General features: G+C 26.8%; 1 protein-coding gene and 1 long non-coding RNA gene across 3 annotated transcripts in view; one reads left to right on the top strand and one right to left on the bottom strand.

The window, feature by feature from the left end:
- Positions 1–1,519: 1,519 nt before the first annotated feature.
- On the bottom strand, positions 1,520–4,079 carry LOC136082142 (uncharacterized). 2 transcript variants are annotated; one of them, XR_010639426.1, is made up of 3 exons: positions 3,404–4,079; positions 3,110–3,206; positions 1,520–1,716 (listed from the first exon to the last, which is right to left on the bottom strand). It is a non-coding gene; the product is annotated as an uncharacterized LOC136082142 (long non-coding RNA). The 2 variants fall into 2 exon arrangements; XR_010639427.1 differs by lacking the exons at positions 3,110–3,206; positions 3,404–4,079 and adding an exon at positions 2,811–3,103.
- A 4,665-nt stretch (positions 4,080–8,744) lies between these two features.
- The window catches only part of LOC100197498 (neuronal acetylcholine receptor subunit alpha-3), a 31,456-nt gene continuing 22,448 nt past the window's right edge, over positions 8,745–17,752 (top strand). The window contains exons 1-4 of the mRNA XM_065801489.1: positions 8,745–8,966; positions 12,361–12,497; positions 15,253–15,297; positions 15,887–15,996. Of these exons, the coding sequence (XP_065657561.1) occupies positions 8,897–8,966; positions 12,361–12,497; positions 15,253–15,297; positions 15,887–15,996 (362 nt within the window). The 5' untranslated portion in view covers positions 8,745–8,896. The remainder of the gene's footprint in view (positions 8,967–12,360; positions 12,498–15,252; positions 15,298–15,886; positions 15,997–17,752) is intronic.

Below are 17,752 nucleotides of genomic sequence, written 5' to 3'. Positions count from 1 at the left end.
AAATATAATTATCATGTCCGTAGAAATACCACGGACATTTTCTGTCAACTTTTTTGTATTAAAAACGTTTTTTGTGAAATAGAGAACGGGAATCTGAAACTAAACATATGAGCCAAACTAACACACTGGCTCGTAGAAAGAACTAAATGTTTAGTTGAGTGTTCCCGTGTCCTTTAAACATATAATTTTTTACAACAAAAATATTGTTATATATGATTAGACAATCACCAGCCCTTAGTTTATGAGATATACTTTATTATTTGTTTTGTTTTTTTTCTGTAGATTTCGTAACGTGATGATTTGTGTAAAAGTCCTGTAATTTTTTTAGTATTAATTAATAAAATCTTTCTTTACTAAATATACTTAAATAATCTTTACCAACTTCATTATCAACTTTTTTCCATATTCTCGATTTCTTTCCGCACATAGGCTCAAAAAAACAAAACAAAAAACACAAAAAAATATAAAAATAAAAATACAAAAAAATTAAAAATTAAAAAACACAAAAAAATACAAAAAACAAACAAAAATTTAAAAATGTATATATATATATGTAAAAACACGACTTTATTTTTAAAATATTGGCATATAAACTGAAGAATATTTTAGAATAGATCAAAGTAAATTTAACGTAAAAAAGCCTGTTTTTTTCTTTTGCTTTCTTATAATATAAAAGCGTATCATAAAAATATTTAAAAATGGAAAAATATAAAAAGTTAAACGATTTGTAAACTTATTGTAAATATGCGTATTTATTATGCAGAGATAGTAAAGACATTTGTAAATATTTATTATTTTGTAATAAAAAAAATAAAAAAAAATATTTTAGTGATACATCAGCATAAAAAAAATGGTAACGTCTGGTTAATATTTAATTTGTATTTATTGTATCCAGGTTTTTGCAACTTCTTGTTACGAGAATAAATATTATAACTAGTAAAATTCTAATATAATTATAAGAACTAATGCTATTAACTGCAGGACATCCCAGTCGGCAAATTTAGTTGTAAATGCGCATTAGAAACTCGTTTAAATACGTATCGATGTGGTATGCATGTTAGCCATTTTATCGTGTCGAATACGCATTAGAAATACGCATTAGATGCGTATAAAGACAGGTATACAATACGACGCCTACTGAGTATCAAACTCGCATTTGAAACTCTTGTAAACACGTATAAAACACGATAACCAGAGAATATTCAATACGATATTTTCCTGGTATTACATGCGCATTTAAAACTTTCCAGAATACGCATTATTTACGAATATTTGTTAGCCATTTTTTCGTGTCAAACGCGCATTAAAAATAGACATCAGATGCGTATAGAGACAGGTATACAATACGACGCCAACTGAGTATCAAACTCGCATTTAAACACGTATAAAACACGATAACCAGAGAATATTCAATACAATTTTATTAACTAATATGAATTCATAACATAATGATAATGACTAGCAGAAAGCAACCCGTAATACGGGTTATGAGTTATTAAACCATTAATAACAATAAAAACACATTAATAACTTGATATATTATCTAAAAAATTAAATACAAATTTATCTGTAAATATTTTAACTTTGACTCCCTATCAGCAACATCATTGCTTGTGGTCAAAGACGAAGACCGCAATTAACATCAGTTGAGTTCTTTTTAAAATCTGTCACAACACAGGTACCAGAAACGGAAAGTCAAGTAAAGCCTGCAAATACCTAAAAAATAAAATTAAAAAAAAAAATTTTAATTACAAAAGTACTATTTGCATTTTATTGTTAGTAGAGATAGGATAACAATAACAGAAAATATATACTCTATGTCGACAGAATAATTAAAAAAGATTATAAAAAGGCTAGACAACACAATGTAGTAACACTGGCAAATAACACCACAACTTAATAAAATATTTTATTAACTTAAATACTTGGAATGAAAAGATTTTATTTATTACAATATTTGAACAATTGAGGGACAATTATAGTTAAACAATTTAAACAATTATACCATAAAATAGCAAGCAAATCGTAAAATATTTCTTAGAAATTATTTATTTTTTTCATTTGACTACTATTTTCAAGTTGCCTATAAGCATTTACATTATAACTTCGTTGAGCCTAATACTATCTATTTTAATTTAACTATTATCATTAAACATATTACCAGTAATCTTATATTGCTGCAACTGAATAAATGAAAGTAAAAGAATCTTACAAATTGTGATCTTTTCTAATCAAAGACTTTATTTAAACTTAAGATTTATTGAAATCCATATCTTTTTATATGTTTACATACATTAGTCGTTTATCAAAAATATTAAACAACATTTATTTACATCAATTATTTTTAATTAAAAAAGAATCTAGACTACAATGCACAAAGTCAATTTTACCTTAATGCATAAAAATAATAAATGCACAATCTTGTATAAAAAAATGAAGCATTGTCAATCAGTATATTTTACTCTAAATTAATTATTTAAATGACGAATGGGGCAAGATGACGACCTACAGTTATCTCTTAAGCAAAACTAAATATAACAGTTGATTTTAGCTGAAAGGGAAGTAGATTAATTTTACTAGATTTATCAATGGTTTCTTTTTAAATATTATTTTTGTGACGAAAGCTAAGTATTAAAAAAGTTTTTCCGACATTGAGAAAAAAACTTTTTATCCTCGTTTGACTTGATTTATTACATCGCTACATCACCAGCTAAAGGTAAGTTTTATTTTTTGGGACAGACTAAGATACAGGCGTTTTTTGAAACAGTCGTCATCTTGCCCCATGTTCCCCTATATATCTATTCACATACCTTTAAAAAGTGGTATTACACTTTACACAATGAAATATGGAAATACATCATTTTTTTCAACTACTTTCAAAGAAATTTATTTATTTTTTCTAGTCTTATTTTTTCTAAGAAAGAATATTTATAAAGATACAGAGAAATATAAAATATACTGAAATATAGGCAGATTTATGTTTATAAACTTTTGTGTCAACAAATTACAGTCAGTTTTCCATGTTAAATACATAAAATATATATCTAATATAACATATATCAAATATCAAATAAATCGAATATAAAATAAAACAAAATAGTAAACTTACTCAAATCAGTATCAGTTATACCGTATGAAGTAACTAAAAAGCACTTTAATTCTTTTCAATTGCTCTAAAAAATAACTTTCAGCTCTTTCCAATTGCACTAAAAAGAAAAAAAAAACTTACTTAGATAAGTTGCCAAGTTCTTGAGAATCTGAAAACAAATAAGTAAAAAAACAAAGAACAAACAAACATTTATTTGTTAAAACTACTATATTTAAACAAATTAAATTTAAAAAAGTGTAACGCCAATTCTCCTTAAAGGCTAAAAAAATTTTCAGCTCAAATTTGCTTGCATACCTTGCTTGTAAAACCATGTGAATAAGAAACACATTTAGAAAAGCCAAGAAACTACTTGAAGATGACATATGCAACATTGAAGTTTGAACGTTCACTGGACTAATTATTAGCAGATGTTTTTAAAAAATTCATAAAAATTTACATATATTCATTCTTTTATATTGCATAAATCCATTATATGATAAATCTGAAATGAAAAAATGTAATGGATAAGTAAATACAAAGAAAAACATCATATATGAATCACAAATCAATATATCAGATAGTGATAAGATGTCATGATAAGAGAGTAGTAGTTGTTAAATATTGTTATTTCATGTTAGCTTTTAGAAAACAATTTATGTTGGTACGTCATGGTTCTTAAAATTCAAATTAAGATATAAACAAAATGTATATATGGCAAAATGATTTTTCTTGAGTGGCTTTTACTGAACGATTAAAAGCAGTGAGTTTCAATAATAAAACCACTTATAATTTTTAGCAATAGACACCAACATAAAGGTAAGCCAAATGTAACAACATTAGTAACATAAATAACAACTTTATGCAAAATCTTGCTCAACACGTTTGCCAAGTCACACACTTTGAAAACATGGTCCATAAATATTATAAGAAGTGTTTATATATGTTATATAAATTTAAATAAATATATTGTGTTTTATAGTTAGTATATATGTTTATATTATGTTGTTTCGATGTCATGGAAACAACATAATATAAACATATATACTAACTACAAAACACAATATATTTATTTAAATTTATATAACATATATAAACACTTCTTATAATATTTATATACACAATAGATACATTTTATACTATTTTAAAAATGCATTTATAAAACAATTATATAACACATATTACCACATACATATATTTATCAAAAACATTTTAATTTTGAACATAATATAAACATATATGCAAACTATAAACATATATAACTTGAATTGCGTGAACAAAAAATTTAAAAATAACATGAAAAAATCTAAAAAGATTCATATATATATATATATATATATATATATACATATATATATATATATATATATATATATATATATATATATATATATATATATATATATATATATATATATATATATATATATATATATATATTCATACATAAAGACATATATCTCGTAATAAAATATCAAATTATAATCATATTTAATTTAAATCAAATACTTATTGAATAAAGAACAAAAAACAGATAAAAGAACTGCAATCCTAATAACAAAATTTAACGCTTAGCAACAATTAAAATGTCAGTGCTGGCTCAAAATTTTAACTTATTTTTCTAAATTTTCTAAAACAGAACAAAAAAAGGTAATAGCATAACAGAAATATCAATAAAATAGTAATCAACGGAATAAAATAAGCAAGGTATGAAATGATAGGATTTAAAGTATATTTGAATTATATTAATTTAGGACTTCATAAAACTAAATTAATAAATTTAAAAGTAGTAATAAATATTTTTATGATAAAGTTTTAGTAACTCTTTTAGTGCAAAAAAGTACTGTAACTGTACTGGAGATAATTTACTAAATTTCTCAAGAAACCTTTTTAATTTAAATTTTATTTTCGCTATATCAGTTTAAGCATGCGCTTTAAAAGCAAAGAATCTTGTTTTTCCATTATTTGTTAATATTTGATCAAAATAGGGTTCAATATAATTCCGATTTTGATCAAATATTATAAATACGTATTTTTGATAAATAAGTGGTATTGAACTCGAATTCGAAACTTAAAACTAAATGCGTATTTTTCTGGTATCAACGGCGGTATGTTATACGTGAACAATACTCCGAGTATTTACAATACTAGATATGCCGACTGGGATTGTCAACGGGGTTGATTGGAACGTTATTAACATAAATAAGATTTGATTGCTGCAAACTCTGATTGATTGCTAAATTCTCCATAAATTTACAAACAGAGCGCATAAATTCGCAAACAGAGCACATAAATTTACTAACAGAGCGCACAAATTTAATAATAGAGCGCATAATAAGTTATTTTAGGCTTTTACGTTGTCATAACATCAAAATGTTTAATTCTTTAAGATATAAGTTTTCTTGACATTTTCAGACATGCTGAAAATAATATAATTATTTTTTTCTTATATAAACTATATATTTTTTATTTTAAAAAAGATACTAAGAAGGAAGAGCTTTAGCAAAAGCATAGCATCAAATGTAAAAACCATTTATTGATTTGTTTTAAATTGTCAAAGCAAGTATTTCCTAAAATAAAGTTTTAGAAAGTACTGAGTGATATTTTGCCTAAAATATAAAATTAAAATCACTTTTGTGTTTGTTCAATGAATAAGAACGAAGACTGAAAAACAAAATTATTGTCAGCTAAGAAAACCAGAGATATAAACTTAAAGCAAATGCAAGACCAAATCCGGAAAAATTTTGCACGCACAATTACACAGGTCAACAAAAAAAAATTTTTTCTGGTGCCGAGCAAACAATTTGTTTTTTGTATAGCATTTCTCATTTTGATTTCAAATATGCAACTCTTTTTTTACCATCAGGTCAAGTTGTAAAGATATTTAGGTTCAAATCTTAAGTATTTAGGGTAAAGTCCCTAATATTGTCGAAAAAAAAGTGATTCAAAAGTATGTCAACCTGGGTCTCAAAAGAAGCGTATCTTCATAGAGATTTTAGAAAACATAAATATTTTTCCTTAAAATTTATTGACAAAAAAACTTTGTGAAATAATGCGAAAGACTCTTAAAAAAAAGTCAACAAAATGTTATTCACCAAAAATACACAAAATACTTATTTTTATTACAAATAAATAACATTTTTAAAATCTCTATGAAAATACGCTTCTTTTGAGACCCAGGTTGACATACTTTTGAATCACTTTTTTTTCGACAATATTAGGGACTTTACCCTAAATACTTAAGATTTGAACCTAAATATCTTTACAACTTGACCTGATGGTAAAAAAAGAGTTGCATATTTGAAATCAAAATGAGAAATGCTATACAAAAAACAAATTGTTTGCTCGGCACCAGAAAAAAAAATTTTTTTTGTTGACCTGTGTTATCGCATGCATCTATTTTTGTAAACTTTTCAATAACTAAATATTTTGAGACAATTAAATTCAATGCTGAGCATATTTCTTATGGCCTAAAAAAGTCTGCTCAATTGCAGATTTTCAAATGAAGCGAACTTTTTGATTTGTATTGACATCCTTGTTTCTAATAAGTGCACATATCATCAATTTTATCATCACACATATCATCAAATCAGTTTGTATTGACATCCTTGTTTTTAATAAGTGCACATATTATCAAACCTGTGATGTTTTACAACTTTCTATTGTTTCAACTAACCCCATTAGCTGTTCCAACTACGCCAATAGTGGGGTTGTTGTAAAGTATCGTGGAATCATTTTTATCAAGTATATGTATCAACTTGCTACTTAATTACTTAACTATCATCAATTAATATCATGTCCCTTGAATTTAACATTTGGGCAATGAAAAGAACTTTAAATTGTATTTTTACTTTTACAGTTTAAAAAGATTTAAAAAAAACCGTATTACAAAAAAATCAAGACGTCAATGCACTTTTCACAATCAAGTCATACTTTTCATGCAACATTGAAGAATGTTGCATAAAAATTGTTGAGCTCATAATACAAATTTTTTATGCTATGTTGAGTCAATTATATAAACTAAGTAAATATAGTTGGCTGTGAAGTAAAAAAGTAAGCAAAATTGAAAATGCAGTCATTAGTTCAAAACTTTATTACTTTTGCTTCAGATTATCCAAAGTGAATGGAAAGCTCTGCTACATTTAAAGCGTTGATATTTTTTTAATTTTTTAATTTTTTTTTTTTAATTTTGTTATTTAGGTGCCCCAAGAAGACCTAACGGTCTTGTCACAAAGCAACCCGGAAGTGCATTTAACTCGGAAGTTTACGCCTTCTTTCTTACCGTGACGCGAATATATGCCAAGAGTTCGTTTCGAACCTGGATCTCCTGCTTCTAAAGCAAGCGCTCTAACCACTGCACCATGGCCGCACGAATTATAAGATTAAGTTATAATTATATTACACGAGTTATAAGCTTAATTAAGTAAGATTTGATGCTTTGTCTTGAGATAACGCAAGACCTGCTAATTCATGTCGTGACATTTTTTTGGATTGAGATCTTCAAGTTTTGGTTAGGCTATGAAAATAAATCTTGTCTTGTAATCTGAACAAATTTCAAGACTAATTACTAAACAGGTGTTTTAAAATGTTAAATATTTTTTCAGAAGCTGTAGCACTTTATTTTGTTTTTTACTTATAAGAACAAAACTTTTTTGTTGTAATAAGTGAATTGGTGATTCGACTAGCGCATTTGATTGATGATTCGTCAGACGCATTCGATTGGTGATTCGACTAGCGCATTTGATCGGTGATTTGACTAGCGCACTTGACTTTAAATTTTCACTTATTACAGAAATAAAAACTTGACGCAGCAGTTTTATTGGACTCATTGCAATTAGTAAAATAAATCGTTTACAACGCGTTTTTCAAACAGTAAATAGTATTTATATTAACTAATAATAAAGTTTGTTTAAAAAAATATATACAAAAAGACCAGAAAACTGGATAGAACAAAACAGCTTATCCTCAAACACCACAACAATGCCATGAAATGGATAGAATCGTTTTAAATAGCTATTGAGATCAATACAAAATTGCTTTTTTTTTAGTAAAAAATTTTTATTATATTTCTTATAATAGAAAAAGATAAAGATAAGATATGAAATTTTGTTAGTTTAATACTATGTAATGTAATAGCAAATATTATCAGTTTTGCGTGTTAAACTATACAATAACGAATAAAGAACCATGATTTCGAATAACAAATCAAATAAAGATTCATTCAAACATCAGGTGGGCAACGCTTCTGCCGCCTTTGCTTCCTCCCTCCAAATAAAATCGAATATTTTTAATTACTTTAAACCAGTGGACACAGAACGTTCGCCAGAACGTCGTAAGGACGTACTACGGACTTGTAAAGTCTGTAAGACGTTGACGTCTTACGAACGTCTGTTCCTGCTGTAAAGGAGTCTCATTTTACCCAAATTAATCTGACTTTGAATAAGGCATTGGCCCAGTGTTGCTTGGTTTCTCACTTTATTAAAGCTGCATATTAAAATTTTTTAATATGCTATCGCTTTTATTTTGTTTTTATTAGTAGATTGAAACAAAAGAAAAATATTTATAAAAGCCAATATGGAAATTAAAATTTAATGATTGTTTCAAAACATAGTTAAATGCATTATCTAGATCACGGAGAATATCTTCTTGGTTTCCTGATTTAAAAAAATTTTATAAAACCCGTTAAAGAATTATAAAACTTGTAAAACAGTTCTTACTACAGAATATGCTGAATTCCTTTATGGTTCTTTGAATCCATTGTTTCGCAAGTTTCATCAAATTTCTTTGCTTGGTTTTATTCTATAAAATAAAATGCAGAAGAAAATGAAGTTGTTGTTAATTGTGCATCTCCTTTTACAAGCAATGTTTTCAAAGCTATTATGTGAGTTATTAACTTATTTAAAAGTCTGAGTTGTGAAATTAATAGATAAGTAATAATTTATTTATTATTCATAATTTAAAATTTGGATTTAAATTTAATGTTGCTGCTATTTAATGGTAGAAAAAGCATTTCTGGTCAGCAAAATATAATTATATTGAGAGAGTGATGATTTAGTTATAGAAAAGGCATTTCTTATCAACAAAATAAATTTATGTTAAAATGAAAATGATTGCTTACAAGGAAATGCACATGTCTCTATTTTCAAAAAAATGTTTCAATGCTGACAAACAAAATACACTTAAGGTATTATCCTACGGTATAAGCGTCGGCATGCAGTACCAGTAACCGCACTTTTAAATATTAAAAATCATTTGTTTATTACCAGCTTTTCGGATAACAAAGTTCCTACCTGTTTAAAAAGTACTCATATAGTCATCAGTTCTAAGTATTGTTCAACGACAACTCTTATAGACGTTTTATAATTTTAATTTATGCCATAAAAAAGTTTGACGTTGACTTTTTGCTAATGTCTTTTTTTAACCAGTATTAACAAAATACTCAAGCAAATACAACGTAACCGAAAATAATAAGATAACAAACCAGAAATTATATATAACTAAATAGAAATATCAACATTTAAACAAAATATATGAATTAGTGGAGTCCCGGATATTCTATCTGAGAGAACCTAGAACACAAATTTTAAAGTGTTAAAACTTTTCAAATAATTAAGAACTAACCTTGCACTGTGAAATTCAGATTTTTTCACTCATTTATTAATTTATTTGCATTACTATAGAAGAACAATGATATTTCTTCGTGTGTAGGTAACAGCCTTGATTGCCCCAGATTGCTTGATTGCTTTTTCTTATAAATATGACTAATACTAAGTGGTTGGTTATATAAAGCAATCGTATTTTATTTTATGTATTTTATCTTTTCTTATGTATTTGCTTTGCCTTTTCTTTATTAGCATCCCATATCTTTTTTGATAAATTACTATTTCCATCAAAAAAGATCAATATACATTTGCTCTTTTATTTCACACATTTTCTTTACAATTAGCATGTGCTAAGTTTTGTAATTGTTTGAGTAATGTTGAGATGAAGTTGTAGGGTTGGGAATCCCGGGACCTCGAAATCAGGGGATTTTGCGGTTTATAATAATCCCGGGATTACGCATTTAATCCCAGGTTGCTTTTTTTTTAAACCATTTTTGGTTGAACATTAGAATTTTTTTGGCTGAGATTTGACTATTTCTGAATTATTTCCTGAATTATTTTCCTTAATTCCTGAATTTTTTTTTTTTTTTTTACGTTCGATTGCAATCAAATTCAAACTATAAAAATTTGAAATTCTTACAATTATTTTATGAATTATTGGATTGGATTTATTATAATAATTGAAATAGGATTGCAATTACATTATTAAAATTTGTCGGTGTTTAGTAGCATTTATTTAAGTTTCTAATAATTTTTTATATCGATTTAAAGTTATTTGTTTATGACTATTTTGTAGTAGTGGTTTTAATTAAATTAAAATTGCTGGTTATTTGAACAGTAAATTTTCTTAAATTATAATGGCTTTTTACATGGAATATGACAAAAAAGCAATTCTACGGTTTGGAAACATTTCTAACGAGAAGAAAAAAGGCAGACAAGGATGCCTAAGTATTCTGACTGCAAAATGATTTTAAAAATTGTCGGTGGTTCAACGAAAGGTCTCTATAAGCACTTCCTTTAGGGTTACCAGACGTCCTCTTTTTACGAAGTGCGCGCTAAAATATGTTTTTGCTCCTAGTTATCAATTACATTTAGTTCTTAATTTTGAGGTTTGCCACCGTGATTAAATTCTATTATGATTGACTTTCATGTTGTTTAGCAAACTATTCTACGGAAAAATAGGACGCATGGTCGCCCTAACTTACTTTCCGTCCATAAAATTAACATCACACCAGCTACTATTTCAGCAAACACACCAGATGAACCACTAACAAAAAAAATCAAAACATCAATAATTATATTCCGGTATTGGAGTAAGAAGAAAAATCACTTTCTGCAACACTTGCACGATTAACAGCCCTTCATGGAATTTTATGCTAAAAAAACTTAAAGATGTTAACAACGTTATAAGTCTAAAGTTGCATTCATCTCTGGTTCTTCTAATGCAACAAAGGCATACGATGTAAGTGAGAAATTAATAGTTGAGTTACTCGAAAGACGAGACGAAAAACAAATCCAGCTACATCGTTACCAGCTTATGAGTCTGAATCTGAATTTAAACTTTCATTTTCAAACGATAGAAATTGTTTCTGGTTTTTTTGACTCTCCATCTGGATCTTTTTTATTTATTTTTCGCTCTGAAAAGAGCAACAGACGAACTTAATAAAGCTATTTTGTCCAGCATACAAATTCGATGAGACGCTGTCGGTGACAATTCAAAAGGAAATGATGTTGTTTGAAAATGTGGTATTTTTTTTGTAAATAGCTCATAATTTTTTAATCATATTTGGCCAAGCAGTGTAAAATCTGAACGTGCTTTTTCTGCGGCCGGTCTTTTTGCAACAAAAATAAGAAGTCGTCTGGGCGATCAAACTTTGGATTGTTTCCTCAAAACGTATTTTTAAAATAATCAAAAAATATTAACATATTTATATTATATCTATAAAAAACAACGAGTTCTTTATAATTAAAAATTAAGTATGTACAATATTAAAAAAACCAAAGAGTTTTTTTGTAATTTAATAAATAGTTATTAAAAAAAACTTTAAATGTCTTATAAATTTTATTGAAATTTTATTAAAACAACATGTTAAAATATTTCAAGAACAGGTAATTAATAATTCCAGTATTAATCCCGGATCCCGGGAATTGGTAAATGTAATCCCGATATCCCGCCCAGTGGGCACAAGATGTAAAAAAGACGTCTTTTGAACGTCTTTTGAACGTTTTAAACGTCTTTTTAACGTTCAAAAGACGTCTTATTTAGGTCCTGTGCCCACTGGGCGGGATTGAAAATGTAGCTCAGGATTACAAACCCTAGTTTAAGCATTAACTGAATAATGCCATGGTTACTTTTTTTGTAAAAATTAGGATCTCTCATAATTTGATTGGTACTGACCAAATAAGTAATGAGATCTATTAGCATTTGTTAATATATTTTGTATATTATACAACATGATTACTTTAATTTTTAATGTGCCAAAATCTAGCTTTGATCAAAAAGTGCTTGTCCTCAATTTTTCATTACTTTGTGTTAAACGTCAGTTGGTTGTATTATAACTAATTTTCTCTTAAAGATTGTTTATTTATTATTACAACTATTTTTTATTGTTTTTATATAATTTACCTTGTATATATATATACTACCTTGCTAAAAATTACATTTTTTCTTAGACACCAAAAGAATCGAGGTATTGTTGCTGGATAAGTTGTTTAATGGTACTAGTTACAACATTAATTCATTTCCAAAGTTACCAGGAGGTGCTGTTAACTTGACATTTGATGTTGCTATACAACAATTAATTAATTTGGTAAATTTTTAATATATATACTGGTTGGTTTAAAAATTTAAAGAGGGATAGGAATATGGTACATCTTGTGGCATATATGCATGTCTAATTTGTTTTTGTTTTTTTTTCACCATAAACCCACGCTACAAAACCCATCGTAATGATTTTCTAATGAGAATATTTTCAGAGAGTTGATAAAAAGTGGCAAAAACTGCCAATTTTTATTTATAAATTATTTAAAATAAAAAACTCTTTTTTCGTTTTCTCAAACATATTCATATTTAAGAATAGGGTATTGGGATAGTAATTTTATTGGAATAAGGGTTAAATGAGGCTTCCAGCGTATCAAGGGCGATTAATAGATAAACGTTTAGCGCCCATTGTTTAAACGCACCGCCAATTACTAAAATTCTATGCGAGTTATAATTTTTAGGGTCTTTTTTTGAAATAGTTTTATAAAACAAACCAACATTTAACCTTTGATAACTTCTTTCAGTAAATTTTATTATCCGTAAAACATTAACTTATGAGAAATATAAATGTATTTTATGTAACTAAAAATATCTTATGTGTTTGAAATTATTTTAATTAATGTGTAAGCTTTGTTTAATATTAACTTATTTGTAAAAAAACTTTACCGTCAAAAATATTGATTTTGTAAAATTGTAATATGCGATATACTAATATGAATAATGTAAAGTAAAAAGAATTTTCTACGTGTTGTAAGTTATTTCATAGATCATTTATAGATTGAACTAGAGGTTGTTGGCTATTGCTACTCCCTACAATTAGATATTACTAACATTTTAAATATTCAAATTTCTTATTTTTGACGGAAATCAAAACTTTTTTTGTCTCACAACTTCGTTCTGATATTTTTAGGTATTTGGGTTTTTTTTATAGTTACAATTCTAGAATAGTTAAGTAATTTAAAAAATTTTTGTTCTATTGTTAAACAGAAGTAATACAAGGGTATTGAGTATATTATCAATGGATCCATTCGGAACTCCGTCTCGTCGGATTTTTCTCGGTTTTTCGGAGTTTCGGAGTTCGAAATAAATCGAGAAACTTCGACGGAACTTCGACGAAGTTTTCAGAAAATATCAATTTTTACTTAATTATTTAATTTTATAATTAAATTCTTATTTTATTTCTGCGCTGCTTTTACAATAGTTCTTGTTGTTTCAAAATGTAAATGTTCTCTTTGTTTAATAACAACACTAATTTACATCGCAAAGCAATTGGTAATGCACAGTGGGCCAGGTGGTGGTGGTGGGAAAAAACCTCAAAAAAAAGCTTATTCTATTTAAAACCATATCATAAAACTATTTCAAAAACTCTTTTGAGTTTAATAGCGTCTTTTTAATAATAGTATTTTTTTAAATCCACAAAAATCAATTGCAGTATAATAAAATGTAATGCATAAATATGAAAAAAACTCTTGCTTTTTTTTTGTCAAAAAAGCAAGAGTTTTTTAATTTTTAAGCAAAGATATGGTAAACAGTAACTTTTAAAATATTATGCGTATGTGATATTAGTTTATATATTTTAATTATTCAATAGTTTATCTTTACAAAAAAAATATTTAGTCAAGATCAATATTTATAATATATGCAAAAACTGGTCTTAAAATGGCGAGGTAAGTTTTAAACATATAATACTTTTATTTTGTACAAGTAGTGTCGTATATCGTTATACGACACTACTTGTACAATTAGCACAAACGGCCTAATTGGACACGTCAAAAGTTGCGAGAAAATAGATTTAAAACCATCCAGTTCCAGACCAGTTTTGACTAAGATGTCGTTAAACTATCTTATTGCCAAGTTGACAACTCTTGATGGATATTCGATTAGGTCCATAACTCAATCTGAAACGCTAAGAGGTCCATAACTCAATCTGAAATGCTTTTTGAAAGTCAGCGTCCTCGATTTCAGAAAAAATTAAGATGTTTCATGCTGAAGCCAAATATTTAATGATTGCTGAATTGGCTGCATTGAAAGCAAAAGGAGAAAAATTCGGACTAACAGGTGACGAATGGTGTAGCAGTAGAGGCAGAAGATACTACAATTTAAATGTTCATCACAATAGAACGTATTGTTTAGGAATGGTGAGTTGCCATCTCCTAGTTCTGCTGAAACATTAAACATTTTGATAATGGAAAAATTAAAACAATTTTTTTATAAAATATTATTTCAAAAGATCTTCAGAATAAATACTTTTTTTTTAACTTTTTTTTAATTTTTACTAGAAGTATCCTAAGAAGTTTTTATTAAAGAGCATCGCGAAAGGGCATTTAACTGAAAGTTCACGCCTTCTTCCTAACCGATGCAGGTTAGAAAACCATTTATTAGATAAGACTTGTTCGTTAAAAAAATTGTGATAAAAAATTAAAGTATACTATGAAATATAAAAATATAAATTTTTTTAAAATTTATTATGAATTATAAGTCGAAATACATAAAATTAAAAAAAAAAATATGCTAGAACAATGTTTAGTTAACAACTAGATTTTAATTTATAACAAAATATTATTGAAACTCCAATTTTTTCTCGACATCGGTTGAAATTATCATCATTTTCCAAAGTAATCAACTCAATAAGTTAGCCGGCAACGCTGTTAAAATAACTCAAGTTTCTAATTTTCACTAAATTTTTAGTTAATTCACAAAACCATTTTGCTATATATTATTTGTTAAAATAGCATTTTATATTATTAATTGCATTTCTTTTAATTTTTAAACAACTCTTGTCACATAAAATATACGAATTTTAGAATGAAAAAAAAGAGGTAATAGAATTATCGATGTGGATTCGTCAAGTAAGAATATTACTTCTAATATAAAGTATAGTTAATACATTTATGCATTATATTAACATAAAATATTTGTAATGTTTAATGAGAAAGTATAATAAGTTTGATTCTTATTTGTGTGGTTTTATAGATAATGGAGGTAGCGGAGATGTTTATGTTCTTGTTGCAGTTGCTGTTATTTTGTTTTGTTATTGTTGTTGTTGTTATTGTTGTTGTTGTTGTTTTGTTGTTGTTATTGTTATTGTTGTTGTTGTTATTGCTGTTGTTGTTGTTGTTGTTGTTGTTTTGTTGTTGTTATTGTTATTGTTGTTGTTGTTTTGTTGTTGTTTTTGTTGCTGTTGCTGTTATAGGTGTTTTTATGTGTGAATTTTTTTATATAGTTTTTGTTACTGTTTTTGATGATGATAAAATGGTGGGGTTTTAGTATATGATGACGTTGCTATTTTTATTTTTGTTGCTGTAGTTATTATTTTGTGATTGTTGTTTTGTTTGCATTTTTGTTGTTGTTATTTTTTACTAATAATACTCTTGAAGTACTTTTTATAATTGTTGTTATTTTAATTTTTATATTCGTTATTATTTTTAATATGTCTAGTACTGGAATGATCCTTTTTTCGTTTGGAACACAAGTGAATGGCAAGGTTTAAGCAGATTAATTGTATCACCAGATAGAATCTGGAAACCAGATATAAAGTTGCATAACAAGTAATTATAGTTTATTATTAACTAAAAAGTTAAAAAAATAAAAACGAGACAGCAATAGAAAAAGTTAAAATACTTTAAAAATAATAGTTATTTTTTTATATAGAGTTTTCAAGTCATGTATAACTATTTTGCAATACTACCATTGTTTGAATGCATGCTTGCTTCATATAAAAATCAAATATCTTAAATCGATAAACTTTTATTTGGATCTAATCATTTATAACTCAGGCCCGGCGAAAAGATTTTTTGGTGTTTCAGATATGGTAATTTGGGTAATTGTGCACACTCCAAACTTTAGTTTAAATATGCTTCTGTCAAATGAGAATGCCATGTAAAATGTTGATTTGCTTTGCAACAAATTTATCCTAAAATGTTTGTCGTACTATTCATTTGAAAGTATGAGTAAATAATTTATTTTTTTTTGTTTCTTTCTTTAACTAAATTTAAATTTATTGCCAGTTTATATATTATATCTAGTAAGTAATTTAGTATTAAAAGTTAAAGGTCCGTATAAAGCTTCTTCTCGTCCAAGAATGAGGGGTTTGTAAATTTTGGGTGGATTCTTACATGAAATATAAAACCAGTCGATGAATTGAACTGTCATTTCGAAAAGGAAACAAGTCCTTTCATTAAAGCTTTTTAAAATCAACAGAAAAAATGATTTTTATTAATAAAATGTCTTCGGTGCTAAAGAAATTAAACATAGGAGTTGATAAATAAAGAACATATATAACTTATGCAAGTTTTATTTATTATAAAAAATAAAGGAAATTATACAGAAATTTTTAATTCAAAATATAAAACTAACTGTAAAACTTTTGGGTTTGTGTCCTTTTTGAAATGACAGGTTCAATTTTTATTTTAAAAAATGAAAAGTAGTTTTTTTTTAACTCATTATCCTCACTTTAGGGTAGGCGAGGCAAACATTTTGAGATAATTTTGTTCTTAGGCGCAAATCACTGCAATTTTTTGCATAAAATTCTAGTTGACATAAACATACAAACTTAAGTTTAGAGTGTACACTACACCGAAAATTGTAATACCTGAAGCATCAATATATCTTTCCTTCGCACCTGTAGTTATTTTAGCAAGGTAATTGGTAACTCAAAATCTAACCAGTGATACCTTTCAAAAGAAAATAATTTTTGTTTGTAATTTTGTGATTTTTTTTTTTTTCATGCTTTGAAATTTATATTATCCTTTTTTTTATCTTTATGAGCATATTAGGCACCAAAAAGCTTTCGTGTGTTCATGGATTTTACAATAAGGCCGATACGTTGCATACTATAGTAAAGTGTGATAGCAAAAGCGTTAAAGTAATTGCTACCTGGTTATACAATGCTAATATAATACAACCTTGAAAAAGGTGATTTAAGTTTAAAAAAGTAACAAAAGATCAAATTTAATAAACGAGTTAATAATAAAGATCAAGCTCGGTAAATTAGAAACGACAACTGGCATTATCACCACTTAGATATCAAGGGTCAGCACAACCTGAATAACTGTCAGCATTACCAACTAGGCAGTCATATTGTATTTTATCTTAAAAAATGGCTCAAGAAGTCTTTTACCATGAACAGTAATAAAAACAAGCAAAAATGAACTAGGTATGTTTTAACACTGTTTCAACATTGAATTAACTAACGTATTATAGATGGTTTGGTTAGATAAATAAAAGTTCTAAGTTTTTTAACAAAAGCAGCAATGAAAATACCAGTGGTTATTCAAGATCATTGTGGTTCCGGCTTCAAGTTTT

Source organism: Hydra vulgaris, chromosome 07, assembly GCF_038396675.1.
Source record: "Hydra vulgaris chromosome 07, alternate assembly HydraT2T_AEP".
Classification (NCBI taxonomy): domain Eukaryota; kingdom Metazoa; phylum Cnidaria; class Hydrozoa; order Anthoathecata; family Hydridae; genus Hydra; species Hydra vulgaris.
This window is presented reverse-complemented; position numbering and strand designations above follow the sequence as displayed.